We start from the raw sequence: 26244 nt of genomic DNA, 5'->3' as shown, positions 1-26244 counted from the left end.
AAGTGAACATGAATCGAAAAATATACTGAACCAAAATTTCAGCATTCAGTTACAACATCCATCACCGAGGTTATTTCTGCAAATCAATTAGTAAATAAACTTCCCCTTTATTTGTGTACATCGAGATACTTTGAAGATGGGAACGTCAGACGCAAGAAACAAAAAACGAACGAGTCATCCAAATCTATAAATACACAAAATTAAAAACTGCAATCCCTACTCACTTGATGAGAAGGATTTACACATGTCAAGGGAGAGATTCTGTTATCAAAATGGTGCATATGTACATATTGTATAGGCAAAAGAACGTGACTACTATAACTGTTTTCTAACTTCCATATCCTTGGTTTCTACAAAGCTCAACTGTTTACAGAGTAGTTCCTTCAATCAGGTACCTCATTTTGTGTGCTGTTCATTTGTTTTATTCAAATCTCCGGCAACAATTTCAAGTTAACAACTTAAACCATCTCTAGCACCTTGATGTTGCCCATTGAGTTTGCTGCTACTAAGGTTTTTGATTTAGCTCTCCAACATACGCTGGACACGAACTTCCCTGTATCTTCTGGTGTCACCTTCCCAGATAAAGGATCAATCCAGCCAAATTTATGGGAACCAATCGGCATCGGCAACAACTTATGGTATGCAAAAACCTGAAAGTATATTTGAGAGCACCAGATAAAACAATTAGCACACCATTGTTTTTGGTTCAAAAAAATCATCCAACCCAGTTTTTAGATCAACATGACCATCAGATGGCAGTGTAAGAAAAAGCAGCAGCAAATATATGATGCTTACTTCATTTGTTTCTGATCCACAAGCAATATAACCATCCATCACCGAGAGGCCTACAAAATTCTGCGCAGAAGAAAAAACAACCATCAATATATCCTTCAAAAAATATGCAAACTGAATTTTCTCATTGTTTCATGAGTGAACTGCCATACACAAGTTAAAGAATGCTTAAATGTTCACAGTATTTATACACTAAAAATCTGATAAAGGAAGCCATAAGTTCAAGTTCTCTATGGGAGAGGCTTCTCTCTTTGAACTGCTCAATAGGAGACACATGAATGGCATTTCAAACTATAAAGAAGCTGATGGTCAGGGGCTCCAATAAGACAATAATAAACAGCAGATACAGACTGTAGTACTGCAGAATGAAGTAAAAATGCAGAATGAAGTAAAAATGCTCGCATAATTGCAGTTCCATACATTGTTGGCAGTTCAGGAATTGCAAGAGTAAGAAATGCAGGTGATGTGAACCCATATAGAAGAGTTGAAGAAATCATATTCAGGAGATGTTAACTCTTATTTTTGTTATAATTAGAGGGTGTCATACAACTCAAATCTGTAAAGGAACACAATAGGAGTTACAATTAATATATTGAACATTAGACCCTATTAGTCTTCCATCTTTCATTATTTTTTAGTTCACTGTCACTCTAATCCTCCCTCACTAGTTTTGATCATTCGACATAGAAACTACTACATATAATGACACTGAAAATACCTATTGCCAAGTATACTCGTAATTTAAATCAAACAGAGAATGTGTTCATACATGTAACCTCTTATTCTAAGATCATTAAACATAGATATTTAATTACAATGCTAATCCAACAACTATATAATTAATAATAGAAAACACTTTTTGGCAAAGCTGGATGACCTTTGGATCATAAATGCAGAGTATGTAAGTGAAGTCTGACCTTTTCATTCGTATGGCCAGTGTATGTTAAGGTTGGAGTTCGACAAATGCCATTGGAGAAATTTGTCCTTGATATATCCCAAAGCTTCAAAGTATTGTCTGTCGATGCAGAAATTAGGGTATTAGAATCGATGAACTTCACATAGCTGACAGTTCTACTGTGATCTGCTAGAATACACCATGGTTGTCTCGTATTCCGCAGATCGTAGCAATAGATTTTATAATCTGCTGAACCAAATGCTAGTAGGTGTGCAGAATCTCCTGGAAATTGTACACAGCAAACATTTGCCTCCGTCTTGATTGTTCCAATACTTCCCTCCTAAAATCGACAATCAAAACATTAGTTATTGACATCCAGGTTTCTTACTATATACATAAGTAAATGTGTTTGTCTTAGAACTGGTCAAGTACTTGATTTATGCTCCAAAGCTTGACCGAACGATCATCACTCCCACTAGCTAGCTTAGTAGGATCTGCATGAGAGAAGTCAACTGACCATGTTCGTTTCTTATGCTCTTTATATTGCATAAGAGGTTGGGCCATGCTAGCATCCCAAAGCTGCAAAATGTATATGATCAATTATATATCTAAGATAATAAAGTCTAGCCATAAGAACCAAAATTAAAAATCTAGTGGATTAAACCTGCCATTATTATCTTTGACACATACAGGGTGACGATATTTCCATACAAACCAAATATTAGTTCAAAATATTTATGCACTATAATACTATGCCCAGGTTAAACCAGGATTAATATTAAGGCTGAATGCACTAGATCAAATGCAATTATGAAGCACAGAAGACATATAGATAATTACAGACTGTTTTCTCAGAGTATTGTCTATTAATAGTAATACTTTTACGAAAAAATAGTAAGAGCATGTGAAAACAAAAACTCATATTAACATTTACTATAGGCCAAAATCGGCCTACTAGAAAAATCATGATGGCAAATATGGGTGAATTCAAGTTTTCCAAATAAAATAAAACCTCCAGGTTCTCTAGAGAGATACCAATGGAACATTTTACTTGGAATGACTGTATAAAGACAATAGCAGTTTTCTACCAGTGAGATTTTTTGCATGAAAGAATCAATTCCTGTTGTTTTATATGAATGCATTGATTTATTTATTTTTAACGGGGACTGAAAGATGAAATGTTATATCGACATCTTCAAAGTTAAACCCATGAGACCAAAAGTCACATACACACGAATCTTATGGCATCTGTGCAGAGAGACCCTAAAACTGATATCTATGCATCAAATGACTGTTTGTATCTGCAGGATTTTTAGAAAGAAATAGTATCATTTAGCTGATATCTTCAAATGACCGATATATGTGTAGCTGATGTGATGATCATAAACAATTTTTAGAAAGAAATAATATCATTTAGACAGTTGTGAGAAAAAAATTGTGGTAGACTGTTTACCTGTACAACACCATTATAATCGCTAGAAGCGATATGGCTTTTGATATAGCTGTTCCAACAGATGCTGCTAAGTTTTGAGTTGGCCATCATCTCAACAACTGGATAATGTATGTCTACATCCTCATTCAACACAGCATCACAATCAAATATCCTGATTCGTTTACATATGCCAGCCGTTGCAAAGTACTCTTGATCACGATCAAAGCTTAATGAGCAAACCATGTTGGAAGAATTCAACAAGTTACCATGTAGGAGGGTGGCTTTTACCTCAAACCTACTGTATCGTGCATACTTACATAAACCATCAAAAAAGCACCCTAACAAATCCTTTCCTTGGTGATTACCAGCACCAGTCTCAGCCATTTTACTTTCCCTCAGATCAGAACATTCTGATCCACTGGTGCTGCTCACTTCCTGTGTTGAATGGCATCTTGAGACTTCATTCTGAACTTTTGATCTCATAGCAAAATAAGCTTTTTCAAACTTATCAAAGTTACTCATCAAACGAGCAGATTTTGCGCATATTTGTTCCTGTCTTTGTATGTTATCAGAAACCCCAAATTTTTGCACTTCTAATGATTCAACAGCAACATCACCATCTGCAGCAACATCTCCTTCATGTTTATACATCTCTGAAGGTAATTTCTTTGATTTCCATTGACCTTCTGTATAGATTTTGTCATGTGGTAACTTGCTTAAAGTATTTTGGTCAACAAATGGTATACCACTTTTGTGCAAATGGGATTGCCTTCTTTTAACTTCCATTATATCCGAGGTGAGACAGGAAATTTCTTCTTCCAATTTACTGACCAGACTCTGCTTTTTTTGCTGCATCCGCAGAAGAAAATCCAGTAATAATTTTGTTTCTGCTTCCTTTTCCTCGGCATTCATGGCTTCTTGTCTTTCAGCAAGTGCTGTGCTGGCATCATTGATAATATCTGATGATAATATATCCCTGTCCATCTCAAGAATAGAAAAAAGGTGAGGTCCCACACTGTGCTAGAAGCTCAATTTCTTCCACCAATTATGTCTTAATGTATGCAGTAAATTTTAATGCTCCAGAAAGTAGGTGCATGCAAAGCATGTTTGTTGATTATTTCCCATCTAGAAGAATAAAACAACAAAAGCAGAAGAGAAAGAAGTGCACAAGAGGCAAGAGAATTGACAATTGTATATGAAGAATTTAGCTTGGGCTCATGTCTCTCCTATATGACATATGATGATTAGATTATACTTGCAGTTATGAAACATGCAGATTTTAGACCGCTAAAATTATTTTCAATTAGCTCTAAAGCTGAATCAAAGTTCTACATCAAAAGAGGTTCATTTGAGTGAGATAAGTCTTGATCATTCTACCAAGTGTCGCCTCTTAAAAAATATACCTTAGCCTGCTCACTTTTATCTTTTAAGTAACTCTGTGTAACGCCTAACCTAAAATGACTTTATAGGGGTACTTCGCCTATCAGAACTCAATGCTAGCTTGACTGACTATATACTGTCATAAGGCATACTTAACTTAGCTTTTGTGTTTAGGGACCATTGGCTCTCAGCCATTTCACACTGGCTGAACAATGTCATATTGCCTAATTTTAAATTTGTAGGGGAGCAAGTAAAAAGGTGAAAATGAAACAGTTATAAAATAATTTCATAAAAGAAGAACAAAAGTAACCCATCATGGTGACATATTGATGTGGTAATTTAAAATTTATACATTTAAATGTGGAAAATTAAAATTCAAACGAGATTGCTTGAATAAAGAATTGCATGCAACTTATTGTGTTTAATGTCACATGCAATGAGCTGGCGGAACCCATACCCAATCAAAATTTCTTAATTACAAGAACTGTAGAAATGCATTCAATAAGATTTCTTCTGTCACATCCCAGTCTGTGCAAAAATCAAAATCACATAGCTGCACAAAGGGATTCGATTGACAGGAACATGATCATGATCTCAATGTGTGGCATTTTTTATTGAGAATAAAGCCATTTCAGACATTGCTGACCATGCAAATGCTCTCCATGTTTGATTTCTAGATGTTGTTGATAGACCACGTAACATTTGATGTTGTCTGATAGACCAAGCAACTTCAGAAAAGATACTGTTGAATGGCAGGTCAAACTCTACATGTGATCCCCAAGGTCTACAATGACTACAGTTTAGAAGCCTAGACTAAATGGGAAATCTTAACAGGAGTTGAACAAAGAAAGCACAATTGCACAAGAGAACATTTAAAAACACGACCTTTACAAGTAAATTATAAGAATTAAGATTTTAATGCCATAAAATATTGGAATATGAAAGCCAATGTAAAATATTAAACCTGCATTGAACCACGATAGTCTCAAATTTAGGATAGAAAAGTACAAGATCATGCCGATTACTGCACATATGATGGAGATCTCCTAAGAGTGTGATTTCCAAAATATGCATAAAAACATAGCCTGAAATTGATATGACTTGGGCTGGCTGATGAAATTGACAAACCAGCTTACTATCTATACAGTGGTACTAAAATTACTCCCAAGTAAACTGATGCACATAACAAGCTAAACTACAATATTCAATTTTTAACGACCTGTAGAGAGATCACAAGATCATCATTGTTGTGCATTGTTTGGATAGAAGTAATGATTTCCTTTCATACCAGCAATAACTAATAAGCATGGTTGAGCTCTAATTTTTAATATATTCCATCAAAGAAGGAAAATGTATAGATCTAAGCCTATATTTTATGCACAAGGTTGTAGTTAATAATATAATACAGAAACTGTGCCCTCACAATTTCTGATACATCACAGTCTTTGCTATAATTAAACAGCATACGCTTGTCATATTGATACAGTTCAGATGAAGTTACTGAGTAGTAATACCTGCTTTTAGGTCGTGAATTTGGGTCTGGATGCAAAAGCCAAAGACAAAATGCAGCTTCTTTCGGGCGATCCGAGAGTAAATGAGGTGGTAATATTCTATGGCGAAGATCTAGCATTGCTCTTGAATATTCCTCCAAAGAGCTAAAAGGGCAGAAAAGCTGTAAAACGAATATAAATGGTATTAAAAGATGCATTTACGCAGTAAGAACATATTAGATCCTAATTCAATTGCCTAAGTATAATAAAGAGATTTCAAGATGATTGAGCTATGTGATGGGCAGAATTATATTGGAAAATCTAGAAATTTTCCGTTAGTGTTTTAGCAATATATGCTTGTTATGTATGTTTTGATGCACAAATAACCATGTATTTTTTTTGCATTACTAGTGTATCCTTTGACTTTGGCCTGCTGCTACATCATTTGACTCTTAGCACTTTCTACAATGCAAGCTACACATATATGCCTCATATATATGTAATGCACTCAATAGAGACATTGAAACCTCATATATATGTGCACATGCAAATGTCAAATTTGAGTTGATAAAAATATCCTATTCAAGTTATGTGAGTATAGAAAGACACGGTCGGTAATGAGACATTTTATTTGTTTGCCTGCAACAGACACACCAACTACCCTCGTTTTATTGCTCAATTCAAACATATGTACTAATGCATGTGTGTTATGTACCAGTGCTGGTGTTTGAGGAAATTTGGTGTTTTTCTTGTTTGCTTATATGTTGCCTCAACTACAACAAGTCGTTTCTTAAATGACGTATCCTTTATTCAAGTTATTGCCTGACAATCCAAATATATTCACTAAAATATCAATACCTCAAAGAACAAAACCCCTAAACTGTAGATATCACAGGCATAAGAACATGTTCCATCTTGAACTTCTTCAGGACTTGTGTACCATGCATCCTCCATAAGCCGCATAGGGCGTAGAGGAAAGCAATCATTTTGTTCACTTTGATTATTCAAAAAACCCAGTCTATGGTTGCTTGATTTGCTTGCAAAATCTGCAACCAACATAATACACAAATTTCATTTAAGGGGATTGAAATGAGAGCGGAGATTTCTCACAATCTTTACTGACCTGATTCTTTGTCTTCAAGTATTCTATCAGCTGACACTGCAGTTATTGCTGGTAATGCAAATGTCTTGTATTCTGCTAAATCCTGTGAATCCTGACAATTCAACGCAAATCTCTCTTCCGTGTTGGCACTTAGCCTTCTAGGCAGATCCAGTGCCTTTGAATTTACAAATTGTACCGCTGAAAACTCCCTACCAATGCTATCTGAAGGATTTCGACTCCTTGATCTTGCTATGTCCGATAAAATGGACGTGTGTATATATGGTGTACCCCTAGAGGGTTCAGATGAACCAGAACTTGAACTTGAACTGGCAGAATCCATAAAAGAAACACGATGCAAAGATGAAAGAATGAAAGATGATGGACGGATATTTTTCAGAACAACCCCTTGCACATGAGCAAGTTCTACAAACTGCAAAATTTGTTTGAATATATTCAAAGACTCATGAGGATCCACAGTACGCCCCGGCTTGCTCAACCACTCACGCAATGTGATATCAGCTGTATTAGTACAATCCTTGGCCACTAATTGATCTTTTAAGACTGTTTTATTATTCAACATGTCCACTCTAGCAGAGTCTTCTGCTGTAAAATCTCGTTCTAAATACTTCAGTTTCCGTTTCCTTGATAATAACCTTTCGTCCCGCTGAATGTCAGATGGCTCCATAATTGTAGCATTTGAGACAAAGTGAACCTGCTTTTTTGAGGACTCCACATGACCTTCCTCCAATGGATGTGTATGCTGTCCTTGTTGCACAATATGGTTTTTCCATAAATGTTGACCAATTTCAATTCCAACTACGCCTGCATTTTCAGATACAGCTGCACCATCCCTTGGTTGAGGATACATTCCAAGCCAGTGACTTCTGGGTGCCTTTCCTTGTGTATATCTGTGCCTCAACATCCATTTATGAATTTGATGTTCTCGAAGTTCCTGTTTGTAATCCTCAGATTTCTTATTGAAAGTTCTTGCCTCAGAAATACTGACAGCTGATGAGACTTTTAACCTGAAGTTATAAGGCTCATCGGATTGTAAATTATGGGTGATGGGGTCACAGGAGCAGGATGCTTCTACAGAGCACTGTTCAGAATGTTGGAATACCCTTGTCCCATCCGATATGAACTTACTGTAATTACCCTCAACTTCATGATGTTCCCCTGAAGCTGATGCGCTAGTATTGCAATCCATCTCAGAATCATGAGTGGACTCGAAGGCATGTTTTTCCATTGTACCTTTACAAAAAGGATGATGTCATCATCCAATTTTAATCGTCGTGAACCTTAACACGACACTTTCATTCTTGCAGATCTTCAACCATCATCATATGCCAAAGTTAATATGGATTCACTGTTGTTTTTACTCGAAGTCACAAAAACTGTCAAAAATCAAGTATCAAAACTGTTATTAGCAGAGATGATTGATCACATCATGCCTATTTCCAAATGTGAATTAAAAGAAGGCTATGACCATGCTTGATTAAGCTAAGCATAAAAGGGAATCAATAAATTAACAAAAATGCATTTTAGCAGTTATATATTATGTACAGAAAACTCTTGAATCAATGTGCAATAGAAACATGATCTTCTTATTGCCATTATTGAAAGATGGTCCTCTGCATGCATTTAAATTTGCGTATACTTCATGCTTCCGCCAGCGCCCGCCGCGCGTGCGGTTGGAACGGCGAGGTGGGTCCCTTGATTTTAGTTGTCCTCATAGAGCATTCAATATTTTCAGGAAACACACCTAGCTCTTTAGTGTTCATGAGCGACGAGCAATTATGTTTACCATGAACATCATTATGTCATATATTGCAAAATGTAAACAACCACACAAGAATTCTGCTTAATTTGATATTCCAAGAAATAGCAGTAGCAATGTGTATACCTTGAACATGCTTTTGCAGTGCAATATGACTGTAAATTGCATGAGAACCTTGTAATGTGATCTTTAAAGAGCAGCCCTTGCACTGCACTAGTCCTTTTGTTTATTAAATAACGAACCCATAAACATCTACATAAAGATTCTATTACTGCTGTATTTACCAAGAAACAGCCTTAGCCCTTTACTTGGAAATTCTATCTATCTCAAACTTCCTGCTTCTATCCTCCTGTCCTGCTTGCTACATCTATTAAGAATGTGCTGAAAATGATTGCACAGTGATCCATCTTATGTTCAAATACTTAAATGAATTGGGATACAATAATCTCTGTAAGTTCATGCATCATAATGAGTGCCCATTTTCCAGCTTTCTGTCCCCTTTCCCATCTTTCTTTCCCAGCTGCTTATGCACAACTCTATCCCATTTCCTTCCTTGCGCCCCTTTCCCATCTTTCTTTCCCAGCTGCTTATGCACAACTCTATCCCATTTCCTTCCTTGCGCCCCTTTCCCATCTTTCTTTCCCAGCTGCTTATGCACAACTCTATCCCATTTCCTTCCTTGCGCCCCCTTATATAAAAGTGGATGATCATTTTGGTCCCATTTCTGAGATGATCAATTAACACAAAAGCATGTAGAAGGCTCAAATTGAACTCACCAAAAGAACCATTATGCCTCAAGCCAATGTTCCCAACTGAATAGAGTGATAGGTAAAACCCAGTGTGCACAAAATAGATGATGAATCCATGATACCACTAACATGGAAAAGATCTACAATTAGAAAGATTAAATAATGATGCTTGAAAGGCATGTGCAAAGGAAGGCGGCCCTTCATATACCAGCAAATTCCAAGGTCTATGTCTAGACCATAGCCATTGAGGTCATCCAATAGCTAATGGACCTACTCTACCCTTCATTAATTCTTAATTAATCTGTTCTATACATATGCTCGCAACAGTATTCCCAATTCCTGAAATATGTTCCATGTAACAACGTCACATTAGCTATTCCTTGACCGACCCAAAAAGTCAAAGAACCTGACATCTTCTATGTGACAGTATGCTTCATCATATGATAATTCTCTGTACATTCTTTGCCCATCCACCACTGATATAACTTAGCCTTGAGCCTCTCAGCTTCATGATATGTCTTTGTCATGCAAGTCTATATTTTCCAGATTGAATAGTTTCATTCCCATTGGTTATCTCTTTATAGAATTGATCAACATCTGATCAACTACAACAATCATCATAGATTTACTTTTATACAGCAAGATTTTCTTCTAATTTGCTGAACCCCTGCCCTTCTTCTGAGTGCAGAAATTGCAAGGAAAAAGAATGACCAATTTCTGAAATTTACTTAGAAAAAGGAAGACAAAACAGGACGGGAGAAAAGTGAGCAAAAACATACCATATGGATTTGTACGCGAATGTGCTTTTCTATTTGCTCTGTTTCTAATGCTGAAAAATATAAAAGAGACCCAAGATTCTCCCTCAGAATCGCTAAAAAACACTGTTTCTTCTTCCTCCTCTTCTTCTTTTGTGTTGCATCCAAAAAGAAAAGGTGAAGAAAGAAGAGGGGAGAAGCTTGGGAAAAAGAATTCTCTGTTTCTATGGGGAGGGGGTAGGAGCTATGAAGTCCTCTTTCACTCCTTCCTTCTTTTTCTGAATTGCTCTGTTTCTGTGACCTTTAGACAGATCCTCTTTCACTTCTTCCTTCCTTTTTTGGTTGTGATGGTGAAATGCTCTGTTTCTAAGACCTCTAAAAAGAACCCATTTTTCAGCCCCAAGTAAAGATCACAAAAAGGCTGAAGACTGGTTTTCCTGGTTTTGTCATATATGTATATGTATATGTATATGTATATGTATATGTATATATGTGTATATGTACATATGTGTATATATGTGTATGTGTATGTGTATGTGTATATAATAATATATGTCTATGTTTGTGTCTACATATGTCATGTATATGTACACAGTACATGTAAAGAGATGACCTAATGTAAGAAAGGGTGGTATTTGTATTTCCAAGTAAAGGTAGTATCTAACCCTCCTCCTAATTTGGGAACTAACATCGAATTATGCAAACCCCCTAGCTAGTTTCGGCTTTTTCTCCATGGATCGAAACTACCATTGTTGGGCGGACAGTAAGATCTTTCGTGGAACCTTGACCTTCCTATAACTTCCCACCACATGACCCTCTAGTGGAGATCCGTGTGTGGGTTTTACTTTTCGGTTTGCAAACAAGGAAATAAAAACACCCATCATTCGATTTGTGTTTCGACACGACCGTTTGGCAAAGTTAACAAGTGATAATGAACATAAAAACCCATACTTGTATTTTGTTTATTACCGACTTTGATGTGCGCTCTTAATTAGTTATGACTTTGATGTGTGTGTTTTATGTAAATCGAATCTTTACTTTCGCGTTTGGACTAGCAAAATGCCACTAATGTGTATACATTGGAGACCTTTTTCTTTATTCGATGTAATTCTTGTGGACCTTTTGTCTTTCTAGTGATGAGATTTCTATTTAACTTCTATGAAAGAAAATAAATTGGTTTCTCAATCTTCATTGTAGTGTGGCAATACTATTTTTGCCCTTCTAAATGAAAAGTAAAGATAGTCACCCTTTCGTGTACTAGGACTTATACCAACCATATGATTAATTGGGCTCTCTCATATGGAGTCTTGCCATGTGTCATTTCTATCACGTGGGGCAAATCACCTTTTTATTCCACGTGGCACTATTTTACATCTGGATTGCACTTTACTTTCAATTGAAGATAAGAAACCTATGCTCATGTGTGCATGTGTGTGGTTACTAAGGGTGTTGTCCCACGAGGGTCTATTAGTCGTGTCGTTGACCATACCATCATAAATTGTGCTCCATAATACTAATAGTAGTTATCCTACGAGTGCGAGTTTGTAGTAGAGCTATTAATTGCCAAGGGTTATTTGCTTGTGAATCCTTGTATAACTAATATCTTTCACAATTGTGATATTTCCATTAACGTGAAGGAAAATGGCATAATTAGCCAATAAGGCATTCTTCAAACAATCTTTTGATCACATATGCCTTCAAGGCATTCCGTGAACGCAAATCTCTCTCCACCCCCCCTCCCCCTTTCTCTCTCTTTCCAAAATGTGTGGCGATAAACCTTTGCACACATGTTTATTTAGTCCCTTGGTGTAGAAGAGCTTGAATAGCACAAAGATAGGCCTTCAAATCTTAGGTTTCTGTTGCCCCACGATGATCTTTAGGTGGACCTTTTGACATGTCACCACTCCTAAATAAATGAGACTACTCAAATTCATTATGTGAGTATCTTCGCAAGAACGAGTGGTGCCCAATTTTGAATAGTACAAGGTACTCATGTCTTATGGTCCCACTTTAAATCTTATTCTTGAACTCCACATTATAAATTGAACTAAATTCACGTGTTCTCGACATATCAGGACACATAGTGGTGTAGGAGCCTTAAGTGTTGAGCTATATAAAGTAGCTACCCCCTTAATTATGACATCTTGAGACATTGTCGAGTTTCTATTGGTAAGGTTAAGCTCTCTTCGTCGAATCCGTTATTCATCAACCACGGTATAACATGAAGTATTTAGCAGTATGGGGCACAAATGTATTTTACATTTGTCTCATGACCTTTGCTCGGGGCAGATTGGTGTGGTTAAGCACCTTTAATTCATTATTCTTCTTAATATCTTATTCTTTTAATCATCATCAGGTTTAACCATACAAGAAAGAAATTTCCCAATACATGGTATAACTTCATTGACATCTTTAAATGATAGTTTCGACAACCACCTTCTCAGACTAAAACAATACAAAACCTATGATTTTTTCTATTGATCATTCTACTCTCTTGAGGATTACGTCCATCAAACATGAACATAAATTCAAATTTTGATACTTGAGGGAGAATTTTGGTTTATTGCCCAATCCCTTAAGGGCATTCCAATTTCAAACTATCATTGGACAATGTATGATACATATCTTAAATCCTTTGACAATGTTGTAAAGATTGTACTTCGATATATGCGGGCTAGTGTGTTGTGAAATTAGTACCTAACCCGATGGAAAGCGAGCCTGGATCGAAAAGGCACTTCAAAGAAGGAACATAATACACTTAGGCCAATAAGATCAAAGCACAAATCATTCAATGGAAAGCATCAAAAACCCAATGATGACTTTGGTCAAAACACTAAGCACATTCTCCTTTCTTGTACATATTGTAAGAAAAGAGGGGTATACAAAAGACAATTGTTGTCAACTCTAGTAGAAAACTAAAACTTATGCACCTCATGAGCCAAAAGTCAGAAATTATGACCATAAGGGCCAGTCCCTTTATATTATTGAGGTTCAAACTCAACATTTTAACAATTGTCCATGTTGTTCTCCTGAGCTTTTACTGTGACCAAATGATTTGTTTGAGTAAGCGGTCAAATCAATGAATATCTAGGGCATTACTTGTTTGATACATGTGGCTCACACAATTTTATTCATGATAACTTGGTACAAATGTTAGGACTTCATATAGATATATCATTTAAGCGATGACACATAAAGTTCACTTAGCAAATGGAGGAATGCGATTCATTAATTGTTAATTTCCATAGATTCATATATGGAAAAGCTTGATTTTCATTGGATGAATTTGAGATCCACTAATGTAATACTAGAATATTAACCATTCAATCACTTTTGTGCTAAATAATGTTATAAATTTTATTCAATGTACAAAAATCCCTTTCAAATCTCTTGTTTATTCTGCATCATTAACTAAGTTTTGTGTTCTTTAATTTATTGTTATGCGTTTGATCTAATGATTCAATATTATCATTTTAATGTTGATGCGAATCAATTACCTATTCATGAATAAAGATTACTTGGTTCAATCATAAATTATTTCAAAGATGTTTTCATAAGCAACTACCGTTGATATTACCACATGTACATAATGTTGACCATAAAAGTGATTTCATAATATCGTGTGTTGGTCCTATAATGAGTATTCCACCTTATCAACTCAGTCACGTTGAAGAGGATGAGATCGCAACACAACTTAAGGATTATTTAAGGATGGTCACATTTACAATAATAAGTCTTGGGGTGTGCTGATTATTTTAATCAAGGAAAAAGAACTTGATGGACTTCCGGGGAAATGCTTTGCATGTAGACCTTGCTTTGCCCAAGAATGCTTTCCATGTAGACAAATATGTCATTGTTTGATGACCCCTCTGTTGCCATTGCCTCTCACTCTCTCTCACCTCTATGCCAAGAGGGCGTTGATTTGCTTTGCATGTAGACAAATGGGGCTGTAAAGAATCGACGTTGATTCTTGTGCAATGGAATAGGTTAGAGATGTGTGTTGTGTGTGTGTGTGTGTGTGTGTGAGAGAGAGAGAGAGAGAGAGAGAGAGAGAGAGAGAGAGAGAGAGAGAGAGAGAGAGAGAGAGAGAGAGAGAGAGAGAGGAGAGAAACATAGGATAGATAGAATAGACAATAGAAAATACTCAAGAAGATTGTATATTACAAAGGAGATTAACTGACATATTACAAAGTATGAGAAGAGTGCTTTATATAGTCACTCTCTCTCTTGATTAACTACCGAAGCTCATGAGGCATGGGGAATGTGGAAACTCATTAGTTATGTGTCATAGAATATGATTCTATGACACATAGTTAATGTGTAAAGAGTAGTGGTGTGACTTTTGACCTTTGAGTGTTCATACACTCTCAAGGGTGTGTTCACACACTAGGCTAGGTTGAGCTTGATTCTCAATACGCTCCCTCAAGCTCAACTTTGGTCTGCTTGTCTACTTCGGTTGGTACCCGATTCGAACGATATTCGGTTCTCTCTGTTTGGTGTCTGCTTCGGCTGATACCCGGTTCGGACGTACTCCCCCTCAAGCTTGGCAAGTCTGTGATCATCAATCCCAAGTCTGACATGAATTGTCGAAGCTTGTCAGCTCCTAGGGCTTTGGTGAAGATGTCAGCTGTTTGAAGATTCGTGTTGATGTATTGAAGGTCGACATCTCCAGCTTGAATGCACTCTCGAATGAAGTGACGGTGCACTTCGATATGCTTCGTGCATGCATGGAACACCGGGTTCCGAGCCAAATGAATATTGCTCATGTTGTTGTAGTAAAGGCGAATCAAATCTTTGACGGGAACACCCAGATCCTTCAATATCCTCTTGCGCCATACGGCTTCACATGCAGCCACCGCCACGCCCCTGTATTCGGCCTCTATGCTCGAAAGAGCGACGGTTGGTTGCTTCTTGCTACTCCAGGAGATGGCTCCACTTCCGAGGGAGAAGACAAAACCAGAGGTTGATTGTTGATTAGCTTTGTAGCTGGCCCAATCGGCATATGTGTACCCTTCAAGTTGAATTGGCATGGTCAACTTATAGAGAATGCCATAGTCCATCATTCCACTCACGTATCGTAGCACTCACTTAGCACAATCTGAATGGATATCTCATGGAGTTTGCATGAATTGGCTAAGGAGGTTGACTGGATAGCTCAGGTCGGGTTGAGTGATCGTGAGGTAGATGAGGCTCCCGATTAGTTGTCGATATTGAGTCGGCTCACACTCTGTGGTGCCGGAGTCGGCATCAAGTTTGAGGTTTCTATTGAAAGGGGTTGCCACAGATTTGCACTCGATCATCCCAAACTTGTATAACAAGTTGAGGATGTAGTGCCGTTGAGAGATCATTATTCCGGTTGGAGTCTAGATTACCTCAATGCCAAGGAAGTAATGAAGCTCTTTCATGTCCGTCATCTCGAATTTGCTGGAGAGGAGGAACTTGACCTTGTTGATGTCGACTAGATGCTCACCTCCAATGACTAGATCATCCACGTATAGGATGATGACAATCGAACTTTCGGAATCACTTCTTACATAGAGAGAATTGTCGGATTTTGACATTCGGAAGCCGATTCGATGAAGATATTGTGTTCTTCGAGTGCCAAACATGTGGTGCTTGTTTAAGGCCGTAGAGAGGCTTCTTGAGTCGGCAGATGACTTTCGGATGAATGTTGGATTCGAAGCCGGGTGGTTGTACCATGTACACCTCCTCTTCTAATTCGCCTTGAAGAAAGGCGTTATTGACATCCATCTGGTGGAAGTGCCACCCTTTCGACCCATCACGGATCTTTAACAACTTCGACTCCGCTCTCTGGTTCTCGAATTGTTGCCACCTTCATCATAAAGGCATAGTGGTATGCCATATAGTCATTGTAGCCAAATCAGCTAACCAGATTCTTCTCTTGAGTGGAGCGACGGAGTTTCTCATTTGCTGATGTGAGTGCTTTCTTAACTCCGGGTGACCTCATAAGAGGCACATCAAAGCCATCGAACTCACTATTGAGTGAGTGAGTCGATTTGTTGTCGTCGAAGTGATCATCTTCATATTCTGGCATTTTGGTCTTCCCTTTGTCCATCTTTGGACTTGGCCGAGATATGCTTTGGTTGCTCCGAGGCTCTTGTGGTCCGCTCAATCTAGTTGAGATCAGACTCTCTTCGAGTATCGACCTTAGTTGATCATCGTCTTTTGTGTTGTCGAGGTTGTTCGTAGATGGTTCGGGAGGAGTCGGCTCGGGTTTGTACCATGATGTCGATTCGTCAAAGATGACATCCCGACTTACATGAGCCTTCCGAGTAGAGGGGTTGAAGCACTTGTACCCCTGTTGATCCAGTGAGTACCCCACAAGGATGCACTTCTCTGATTTTGGGTCAAGCTTTTGCCGCTTCTCATCAGGAATGTGCACATATGCAATGGAGCCGAATATCCTTATATGGGATATATCTAGCTTCTTCCCATAGTATTTGTCGTGTGGGTTGACCTCGTGCACTTCGGATGTTGTGCACCGGTTCATGAGGTAGACATCGGTATTTGCAACTTCTGCCCAATATGACTTGGGCATATGCTTCTCATTTAGAACGGCCCTTGCTACTTCGAGGATGTGTTGATTCTAGCGTTCGGCTACACTATTCTGTTGCGGTGTGTTTCGGCAAGTGAATTCTCGCCGAATTCCTTCTTGTCGAAGGAATGTCGTGAACGCATCTGAGAAGACATCGTACATGGTAGCCGGTTGTCTTTTCGATTTCGCTTTTGAATTTTTGGAAGTGTGAAAACACTTCGCTCTTCATCCTCATGGGAAAGATCCATGTGTATCTAGAGAAGTTGTCGACGAAGGTAACATAGTACCGACATCCTCCGAATGTGGTCGTTTGTGCCGGTCCCCACACATCCAAGTGGACTACGTCTAATAGGCCTTTGCTCACGTTCCTCTCCTTTGGGAATGGGTGCCGATGTTGCTTGCCAAATTGACATGCTTCACATACTCCTTCAATCTCTTTCTCTTTGAAGGTTGGGATCCCAATGACGACTCCTTTCGATTGCATCGCCTTGAGTTTGTTGAGATTGATAAGGCCGATTCTTTTATGCCATAGCTCCATGTCGGTGTCGGGTTGGAGGCCCTTTGCAAACTTAGCTGATTTTACCTCGTTTGCTTCGGGGATAAACATTCGGCCTTCATGTCGACCACGAGCAATTAGTTGGCCTTCCTTCTCGATGAAGCAACCACCTTGGTTGAATGGAACTTGCATCCCTTGCTCCACAATTTGGCCAATCGAGACCAAATTCTTCGTTATGGTGGGTACATGCAAGACATTTTTAATACAAGTTTCTTCACCTTCTTTCCTGAATGGGACATTGCCGACATGCCGAATCAGATGAGTGGTGTCATCTTCGGTTTCTACATAGTCGGGTCGATCCGGCTCTCGTAAGTCTTGGAACCATTCTTGATGAGACGTCATATGGTTCGAAGCACCAGAGTCGACAAACCATACATCTTCTGGATTGGAGGCATTAGTGGAAGTGGAGGTTGACATAGAATTTACTCTATGTCTCATCACGAACATTCCGCCATGGTCTTCATAGTCGGAGTTTGTGGCGTAATTTGTGAGTTGTCGGCATATGGAAGCTGATTCACGCTTCTTCTTTCGGCACTCTTCTTCATGGTGGCCGATTTTGCCGCAATATCTGCATTCGATCGAGGTTTGTCAGCTCAGACCGGAATGGAAGCTCCCCCTTCTTCCAAAGGTTCCTCGATGGCTTCCGTCTTGTTGCCGAAATTGGGAGTTGTTGTCGTAAGTTGAACCTCGTCTGCCTCGTCCTTGGCCGAAGCAGCTTCTTGCTCGGTCGCGTCCTCTTCCTCCATTTGAATGTGTGTAGAGTATGTGGCCTTTCGAGGTGTTGCTCCTTGTTTGAACATGGTTTTCTTTAACCAAAAACATGGATTGATGATCGAAGAAAGAGGGAGAATTCTCCCTTGCTAGGACGACGGTTCTCATCACGCTGAACTGTGGTACAAGGCTGCCGAGACATATTTGCACCATCTCATCATCATCCACATTGATGCTTATTGAGCCGAGCGAGTCACAAAGCTCCTTGATCTTCAAGGTCTAGCTTGTGATGGACATGTCCCGTTGTTGGATGTTGTTCAACTCTTGGCGGAGTTGAAGCTTTCATGCCGTCGTATTAGCGGCGAATATCTTCCTTAGATTCTTCCATGCTTCCGTTGGCGTTGTGGCTTCTCGAATGTAGCTAAGTTTGTGTTCATGAACACATGGCGCCAAGCAATACATTGCTCGACTTTCAGCTTGCTCCCATGTTGAGTCGTCGACGTCCTTTGGGTTGGGTCGATTTTCTTGTGCTCCATTGATGTAGCTCCAATAACCTTGACTGACAAGGTATTGGTGCATCTTGTATTCCGAAGATGCGGAGTTGTTTCGGTCCAACTTTGCATTTGAGTATTCATGGTGTTTGATGTAGATGTTTGAGAGCACTCCCCATTTGAGTATTCATGATGTTTGATGTAGAAGACTTCCTTCTTCTTCTCTCTTGAATACGAGCTATGTAACGACACTACGATAATGATGAACCGGTTCTTCTCGAACGTCGGCGTAGATCGAGCTACCAAACCGCTCTGATACCATGTAAAGAATCGATGGTGATTCTTGTGAAACGGAATAGGTTAGAGATGTGTGTTATGTGTGTGTGAGAGAGAGAGAGAGAGGAGAGAGAAACACAAGATAGATAGAATAGACAATATAAAATACTCAAGAAGATTGTATATTACAAAGGAGATTAATCGACATATTACAAAGTGTTAGGAAACGGGTCCCTTTTGATGGGAAGAGAAAAGCCGAGTTGTTGAGAAACTCGGCCGAGGTCGAAACCGAAATTGTGTAGACAGCCAACTCGGAAGACTATACTTGTAAATAGTCTAAATATGCCCTTATGGGCTACACTTGTAAATAACCTCAAAGGTGTACCAATATAAGTACTTAGGGCAATCATAATGTTAGTATGATGATGAGTTATTGTTAAAAAGGGGTTACTTAGAAGGTCGTTTCCTCTGTAACTGGGTAACAGTAAGCGAGTGAGAGTGAGAGCGTGTGTAACTCTGTAGCTGTCTGTTGATGGAATTGAATCTCGAGGTCGTTGCCTCAAAGCTTCTAGTTGTACTCCTCTTTTTTAGCATAGTGATTTTAATTCTCAGGGTTTTTGGACCCCTGTGGTTTTTCCCATTTCAGGTTTCCACGCTAAAATAGTGTGTTTCTGTCTCTTGTGTGCTATTTCTGCTTTCATACTCTGTCTGAGTGCATTCTATTTTACGTTCCCTACACCTGAACATCCGAACGAGAAGCCGATTGTGGCCAGTCACGATTCTCGACAAAGTGGTATCAGAGTGAACAACACAGGAAATGGAAGAATCATTCGGCGGCATGTTCAAGCTCCCTGGCTCCAACTACTCAGTGTGGAAGTCGAAGATGAGGGATATGTTGGTGGTTAAAGATCTTTGGTTGTTGGTTCAGTTCGGGGACAAGAGACCGGATAAGATCGATGCCACAGTGTGGGAGGTGATGCACATGAAGATGACGACATACATCCGGTGATTCATCGACATGAGCTTGTACAACAATTTCAATGAAGAAAGTAAGGCTCATGAACTTTGGGAGAAGATCGGCATCATGTTCCAAAACAAGAATGTTGTTAATCAAGTTCCGATATTCCGGAAACTAGTGAGGCTCCGGTACCAAGACGGCTCTAGTATGGCGGAGCACATGAATTCCTTCCAGGGATTGATAAACCAGGCAACCTCGTTGGAAGTACCTCTTGCCGATGAGGTACTCTCCCGGATAGTTGGGAGACGTTAGTTGTCACGTTGGGCAACACCGGGCCAAAAGGAAAACAGTTGTCCCTAGCAAGAGTCAAATCAAGCTTGCTAGATGAAGAAGCTCGCCGAAAGGACCGGGATTCTGGAACCGATCTGAAGGCCTTGGTTATGGAAGATGACTACAACCGGGGAAGAGGCCGGTATCAGAGTCCCCAAAACTGGGACAAATCGAAGACGAGGTCGAAGTCGAGAGGAAGGCCCACGTGCTTCTATTGCAGGAAGTCGGGGCACTTTCAAAAGAATTGCTGACATTTCCGAAAGGAAAAAGGGGGAGCCGATGGTGTGCAATCGAAAAAAAATTCGGAAAGCAAGAACACCTTGGGGATCGCGACAAGTGAGGAGGATTTGTTGCTCATTAGCGAGCAGAACGTAGTGAACCTTGTCGGCGAGGAATTGACATGGGTGGTCAATTCGGGTGCATCATTTCACCTAACCCCTGACTGGAAATGCTTCTCATCGTACATGGCCGATGATCTCGGATTCGTAAAGATGGGAAATGAAGGAGCATGTTGAATCGTCGGCATTGGAGACGTGTGTTTGGTAACCTCAGCTGGTTGTAGACTCGTGTTGAGAGATGTTCAACACGTTCCGGAGGTTCTATTGAACCTGATATCAACCGGGCAACTGGATGATGAAGGCTACACATGTAGCATCCGGAATGGTGTCATGACATTCTGCAAGGGGAGCCTACTCGTGGCTTGAGCACGGAAAACCAACACACTGTATGTAATGAATGCTCGATTATGCCGTGAATAAGTGAATGTGGCAACCAAAACAGGCGGTGAACTGTGGCACCGAAGGTTGTGCCAGATGAGCCAAAAGGGGATGCGGAAACTCGTCGAGGATAACCTCATTCTAGAGGTGAAGAATGTGCAACTTGAGAAATGCACGAATTTCTTGGCCGGTAAGCAAAATCGAACATCCTTCCGAACAAGGCCCCCAATGAGGAAGAAAATACCACTAGAACTCGTGCATACATATGTATGCTACGTGGACACGAAGTCGCATAGTGGTTCACAATATTTCATGACCTTTATAGACGACTATAGCCGGAAGTTGCGGGCTTCCGTGCTAAAGACGAAAGATCAAGTGTTATCCGTCTTCAAAGAGTTCCAAGCGAGGGCCGAGAGAGAAACCGACCGTAAGTTGAAGGCAGTCTGAGTGGACAATGGCGGAGAGTACCGCGGACCGTTCGAAGAATATTGCCAAAAGAAGGAATCTAACTTGAGTATACCGTGCCAAAAATGCCAGAGTTGAATGGGTTGGCCGAGAGAATGAATCGGACCATAATGGAGACAGTCTGAAGCATGCTTGCACATGCGAAATTACCGAAAACATTCTGGGCTAAGGCGCTAATGACAACAACATATGTGATAAAACGATCACCCTCAGTACCCTTGGATGGTGATATTCCACAATGGGTGTGGAGCAGCAAAGACGTGACGTAACGACATTTGAGGGTGTTCGGTTGTCTTGCTTTTGTGCATGTGGCAAAGGACCAACGAGGGAAATTAGACCTGAAATCTCGGCCATGCATATTTCTCGGTTACGACGATGATGAGTTCGGCTATCGGCTATGGGACTTAGCCGAGAAGAAGGTGATTAGGAGCCGAGACATTGTCTTCATGGAAGAGAAGACAATGATCGATTGGGAGAACGAGAAAAAGTCTCCAACCACCAAATCGAGCCGAGTCAATGCTCGGCTGGATCGTGTAGAAGACGGTTCGATCGAAATTGAACCTGTACCAGTTGATCGATCTAATACTTGGCAAAATCGAGAAACGACTGATGATCAAGGGGAGTCGGCCAAACGAGGAACCGAAATCGACTCGGACGAAGAGGTTGAAAACAAACTAACTGTACCGAACGCGAGCCGAAGATACCCCCTTAGAGAGCGAAGAGCCCCCCGAAGATTTCCGGATGAAGAACGCGTACTGCTAACTGATGAGGGGGAACCGGAAAGCTACAAAGAAGCTAAGAAAGATAGCCACAACCGAGAGTGGTTACGTGCCATGCAAGAGGAGATGGATTCCTTGCATGAGAACCACACATACGAGCTGACCGAGTTGCCGAAGGGGAAGAATGCACTCCGAAATAAGTGGGTATACAAGTTGAAACCAGGACATGGATGAAATCCACCCAGATATAAAGCACGAATTGTCGTAAAAGGGTTTCAACAGAAGAAGGGCGTGGATTTCGACGAAATATTTACCCCGATAGTGAAGATGACATCCATCCGAACCCTGCTGAGCAATGCGGCCAGCATGGATCTCGAAGTCGAACAATTGGATGTCAAGACGACGTTTCTGCAGGGAGATCTCGAAGAGGAGATATATATGCAGCAGCCGGAAGGATTCGTAATGAAAGGTAAAGAAAACCTAGTATGCCGATTGAGGAAGAGCCTGTGCGGGTTGAAGAGGCTCCACGGCAATGGTACCGGAAATTCGAATCCTTCATGACTGAAAACGGGTACCACAAAATGCAGGCCGATCACTGCACATTTGTGAAGAAGTTCGATGGAGGAGATTTCCTCATCCTTTTGTTGTATGTGGACGACATGCTAATTGTCAGACGAGACCATACATATAAGATAATGGCTAAAGTTACAAGCAATCGACTAAAAACGATACTAGGCGACATCATACATACAACGCTAACTAGTTTCCTAGAAAATCAATGTCATGATTATTGGTCATGCCAAAGCTCGAACCCTCGACCCTGGCACTCATCTTATAACACCTTACCCACTAGGTCATTTAGATTATGTGATAATAATTCATGTCATTATTAAGAGATGTATGCATACAACATTATAGAACATTCTAGATCATTATGGAACATTGTGGAACTTTCTAGAACATTTAAGGAAACTCATGAAGGGATGACACGTGGCATTGCTTGCTCTTGCATGTGTCATTACCTACTCCTATAAATTGAAGCCCCTCACTATTTTCAATTTATTCCGGTTCAACACCAGTCTCCAGCCTTCTAGCCTACATTATCAATCATTCTCTTAATTCTCTAGTTGTAACATTCTCTCTTTATAATTAATATCTCACCATTCTGCTTCAACAAGAAACTCTATCTTTTCTCTTGTCCATGTGCAAACTACTAGTTATAATATTCTCTCTTTATAATAATAATAATATCTCCATTTCGCTTCTTCCAAATATCCTTATCCCTTTTCTCTTGTGCGCGTGCTGACAGTTTGAACCACAGTTTTTTGTCCTGCATGGTTACAAGCAATGGAAGTTTCACACATGCCAGTTGATTCCAGCATCCTTAATTCTATTCACCGGGATCTTCAAATAGATGTCTTTGCTCAAGAAGTTCTCGTCACATTGATCCGAATCACACTTCTTGTTCTAAGGCACAACATCCTCATGTAGATTACAATAAATTCACATGGCAGAATGATCTACTATTTTATAAGGGTCTTCTCTATGTCCCTGATGGATCTTCTCGTCTTAAGATGTTACAACATTTCCATGACACTTATATGGCTGGGAATTTGGGATTCAAAAGACCTTAGACCTAGTCAGTCGAGCATTTTGGTGGCCTAAGCTCCATAATTTTGTTGAGGAGTATGTTCATACATGTGAAACATGTTGTCGTACAAAAATGTCTCATCACGATCCTTATGGATTGTTACAACCATTGCCAATCACAACAAAAACCTGGCAATCTATTTCGCTTGATTTTATTATTGATTTGCCCCCTTCTCGAGGGTTTGATACTATCTTGACAGTGGTGGATCGCTTTACAAAGATGGCACATTTCCTACCATGTACGAAGACCATCAACAACAAGGAGACAAGTGATCTTGTTATGCGAGAGGTATTTCGACATCATGGCTTTCCGGATAACATCATTAGTGATCGTGGGCCACAATTTATCTCAAAATTTTGGCGGCATTTATTATCACTACTCAATATCTCTTGCAACCTCTCTTCAAGTTATCATCCACAAACTTATGGTCAAGCAGAGAGAACCAATGAAACATTAGAACAATATCTTCGTTGTTTTATCAACTATCAACAAGATGATTGGGCCGATATTCTTCATTTCGCAGAGTTTGCATACAACAATTCCGTCCAATCTTCCACTAAGGTCACTCCATTTTTTGTATATACAGGTCATCACCCTCAATGGAATTTCTTAGAGCTTTCCGAAGTTCCAACTAATCCAGTAGCCGAAAATCGAGTGTCCCACATTCGACATATTCAAGAAGAGGTGTTGACCCACCTAGAACACGCTCAAGCATCCCATAAGACAGTCGTCGATCGACATCGACTTCCACATAACTTCCAAAAGGGAGATCTTGTATGGCTTCTACGACGACATGTGCGAACAACACGCCCTTGTGATAAATTGGATCATCAAAGCTTAGGCCCATTCAGGATTGCTGCACAAATAAATGATGTAGCTTTTCGCTTGGATCTACCTTCCCATATGCGTCTTCACCCAGTATTTCATTGTTCACTTCTTGAGCCTTGTGCTACTACCACTATTCCACATCGTATTGTGCCACCTCCACCCGTCGTTCAACTCGCTGATAGCCCAGAATATGAGGTTGCCGCTATCCTTGATTCCAAGATCATCCGCAATAACCTATATTACTTGGTGGATTGGCTTGGATACAGTCCCAATGATCGTACATGGGAACCTGTCGACAACGTTACTAATGCTCAAGCACTTGTGAATGCCTTCCATCGCAAGTATCCAGAAAAACCTAGCCTTTCGTCCCTCACACTTGTCGTTTTAAGAGGGGGATATTGTCATGATTACTGGTCATGCCAAAGCTCGAACCCTCGAGCCTGGCACTCATCTTATAGCACCTTACCCACTAGGTCATTTAGATTATATAATAATATTTCATGTCATTATTAAGAGATGTATGCATACAACATTATAGAACATTCTAGATCATTATGGAACATTGTGGAACTTTCTAGAACATTTAAGGAAACTCATGAAGGGATGACACGTGGCATTGCTTGCTCTTGCATGTGTCATTACCTACTCCTATAAATTGAAGCCCCTCACTATTTCAATTTATTCCGGTTCAACACCAGTCTCCAGCCTTCTAGCCTACATTATCAATCATTCTCTTAATTCTCTAGTTGTAACATTCTCTCTTTATAATAAATATCTCACCATTCTGCTTCAACAAGAAACTCTATCTTTTCTCTTGTCCGTGTGCAAACTACCAGTTATAATATTCTCTCTTTATAATAATAATAATATCTCCATTCTGCTTCTTCCAAATATCCTTATCCCTTTTCTCTTGTTCACATGCTGACAGTTTGAACCGGAATACCCCTCTACCCAAAATCTCTTAATACTCTGATGGCTTCCATTAGCCTTGAGGAACATCAATTTGTCCTATCAGAGCTTGAATTCTTGAAAGGCAAGTTCATGGCTCTTGAACAAGAGAATCAACGTCTACTTAGAGATCTACAACAAGTCACAATGGAGAAGTGACAACATGATGAAGAATTGACACAACGAGTACGACAATATGAGGAGTGGGTTCAACAATTAGAGATGGCACTAGCTTCTTCGCAACAACAAGCAGTCGAAACTCAAGGCATTTTTAAGGAACCTAAGATAAGTCTTCCAGCACGGTTTGATAAGACACGCTCACAATTTCGGGGCTTTTTGAATCAGGTACAATTAGTAATTCAAATGCACCCGACACATTATCCAACTCAAGCATCTCGAGTGGGACTAATAGGCACTTTATTAAGCACCACTATTAGAACAAAAATCTCCATTGTTAGATGATTTTGAAGCTTTTATAGAGGAATTCAAAACATGTTTTGGAGATACGGATAGTGTAAGGACAACCATAAATAAGATCCGTAGGCTACGACAAGGGGATCTTCCAACTTCGGCCTATGCCGCTGACTTCTGTCTCCTTGCATCTGACATCCCGTGGGGCGAGCAAGCATTAATGGAACAATTTCAATATGGCCTTCGCAATTATGTG

At 39.8% G+C, this 26244-nt stretch overlaps 2 protein-coding genes across 3 annotated transcripts; one reads left to right on the top strand and one right to left on the bottom strand.

Annotated features, from left to right (window-relative positions):
- On the bottom strand, nucleotides 1-10766 carry LOC147854361 (protein SPA1-RELATED 4-like). Of its 2 annotated transcripts, none has more exons than XM_087331721.1 (9): nucleotides 10397-10766; nucleotides 7113-8485; nucleotides 6848-7035; nucleotides 6014-6171; nucleotides 3141-4095; nucleotides 2120-2266; nucleotides 1710-2027; nucleotides 796-855; nucleotides 1-650 (listed from the first exon to the last, which is right to left on the bottom strand). In XM_087331721.1, exons 2-9 carry the CDS (start codon nucleotides 8335-8337, stop codon nucleotides 459-461), a joined length of 3243 nt encoding a protein of 1080 aa, XP_087187847.1. In that variant the 5' UTR covers nucleotides 8338-8485; nucleotides 10397-10766; the 3' UTR covers nucleotides 1-458. The 2 variants fall into 2 exon arrangements, with proteins under 2 accessions (XP_087187847.1, XP_087187848.1); XM_087331722.1 differs by lacking the exon at nucleotides 10397-10766 and adding an exon at nucleotides 8995-9421.
- Nucleotides 10767-24704: 13938 nt separating this feature from the next.
- Nucleotides 24705-25736, top strand: LOC147854360 (uncharacterized). The gene is made up of 2 exons (XM_087331535.1): nucleotides 24705-24970; nucleotides 25616-25736. The coding sequence occupies exons 1-2, from the start codon at nucleotides 24705-24707 to the stop codon at nucleotides 25734-25736; spliced, it is 387 nt and encodes a 128-aa protein (XP_087187661.1).
- Nucleotides 25737-26244: the final 508 nt, after the last annotated feature.

The sequence above is a fragment of the Azolla caroliniana genome, unplaced genomic scaffold (assembly GCF_043228905.1).
Source record: "Azolla caroliniana isolate FFs.n. ecotype wild unplaced genomic scaffold, voAzoCaro1.0.p SCAF_15, whole genome shotgun sequence".
Taxonomy (NCBI): domain Eukaryota; kingdom Viridiplantae; phylum Streptophyta; class Polypodiopsida; order Salviniales; family Salviniaceae; genus Azolla; species Azolla caroliniana.
Note: the sequence above shows the minus strand (reverse complement) of the source record. Positions and strands in the feature narration are given on the sequence as shown.

Bases quoted from the DNA above. Each gene is read 5' to 3' on its own strand.
- LOC147854361 (XM_087331721.1), bottom strand. From the start codon at position 8,337: ATGGAAAAACATGCCTTCGAGTCCACTCATGATTCTGAGATGGATTGC. The intron at 2,028-2,119 runs GTACTTGACCAG...TGTCGATTTTAG, and splicing joins AGCTTTGGAGCATAAATCAA to GAGGGAAGTATTGGAACAAT. The intron at 856-1,709 runs GTCAGACTTCAC...TCTTCTGCGCAG, and splicing joins CTGGCCATACGAATGAAAAG to AATTTTGTAGGCCTCTCGGT.
- LOC147854360 (XM_087331535.1), top strand. From the start codon at position 24,705: ATGCGTCTTCACCCAGTATTTCATTGTTCACTTCTTGAGCCTTGTGCT. The intron at 24,971-25,615 runs GTATCCAGAAAA...GGCTTCCATTAG, and splicing joins GTGAATGCCTTCCATCGCAA to CCTTGAGGAACATCAATTTG.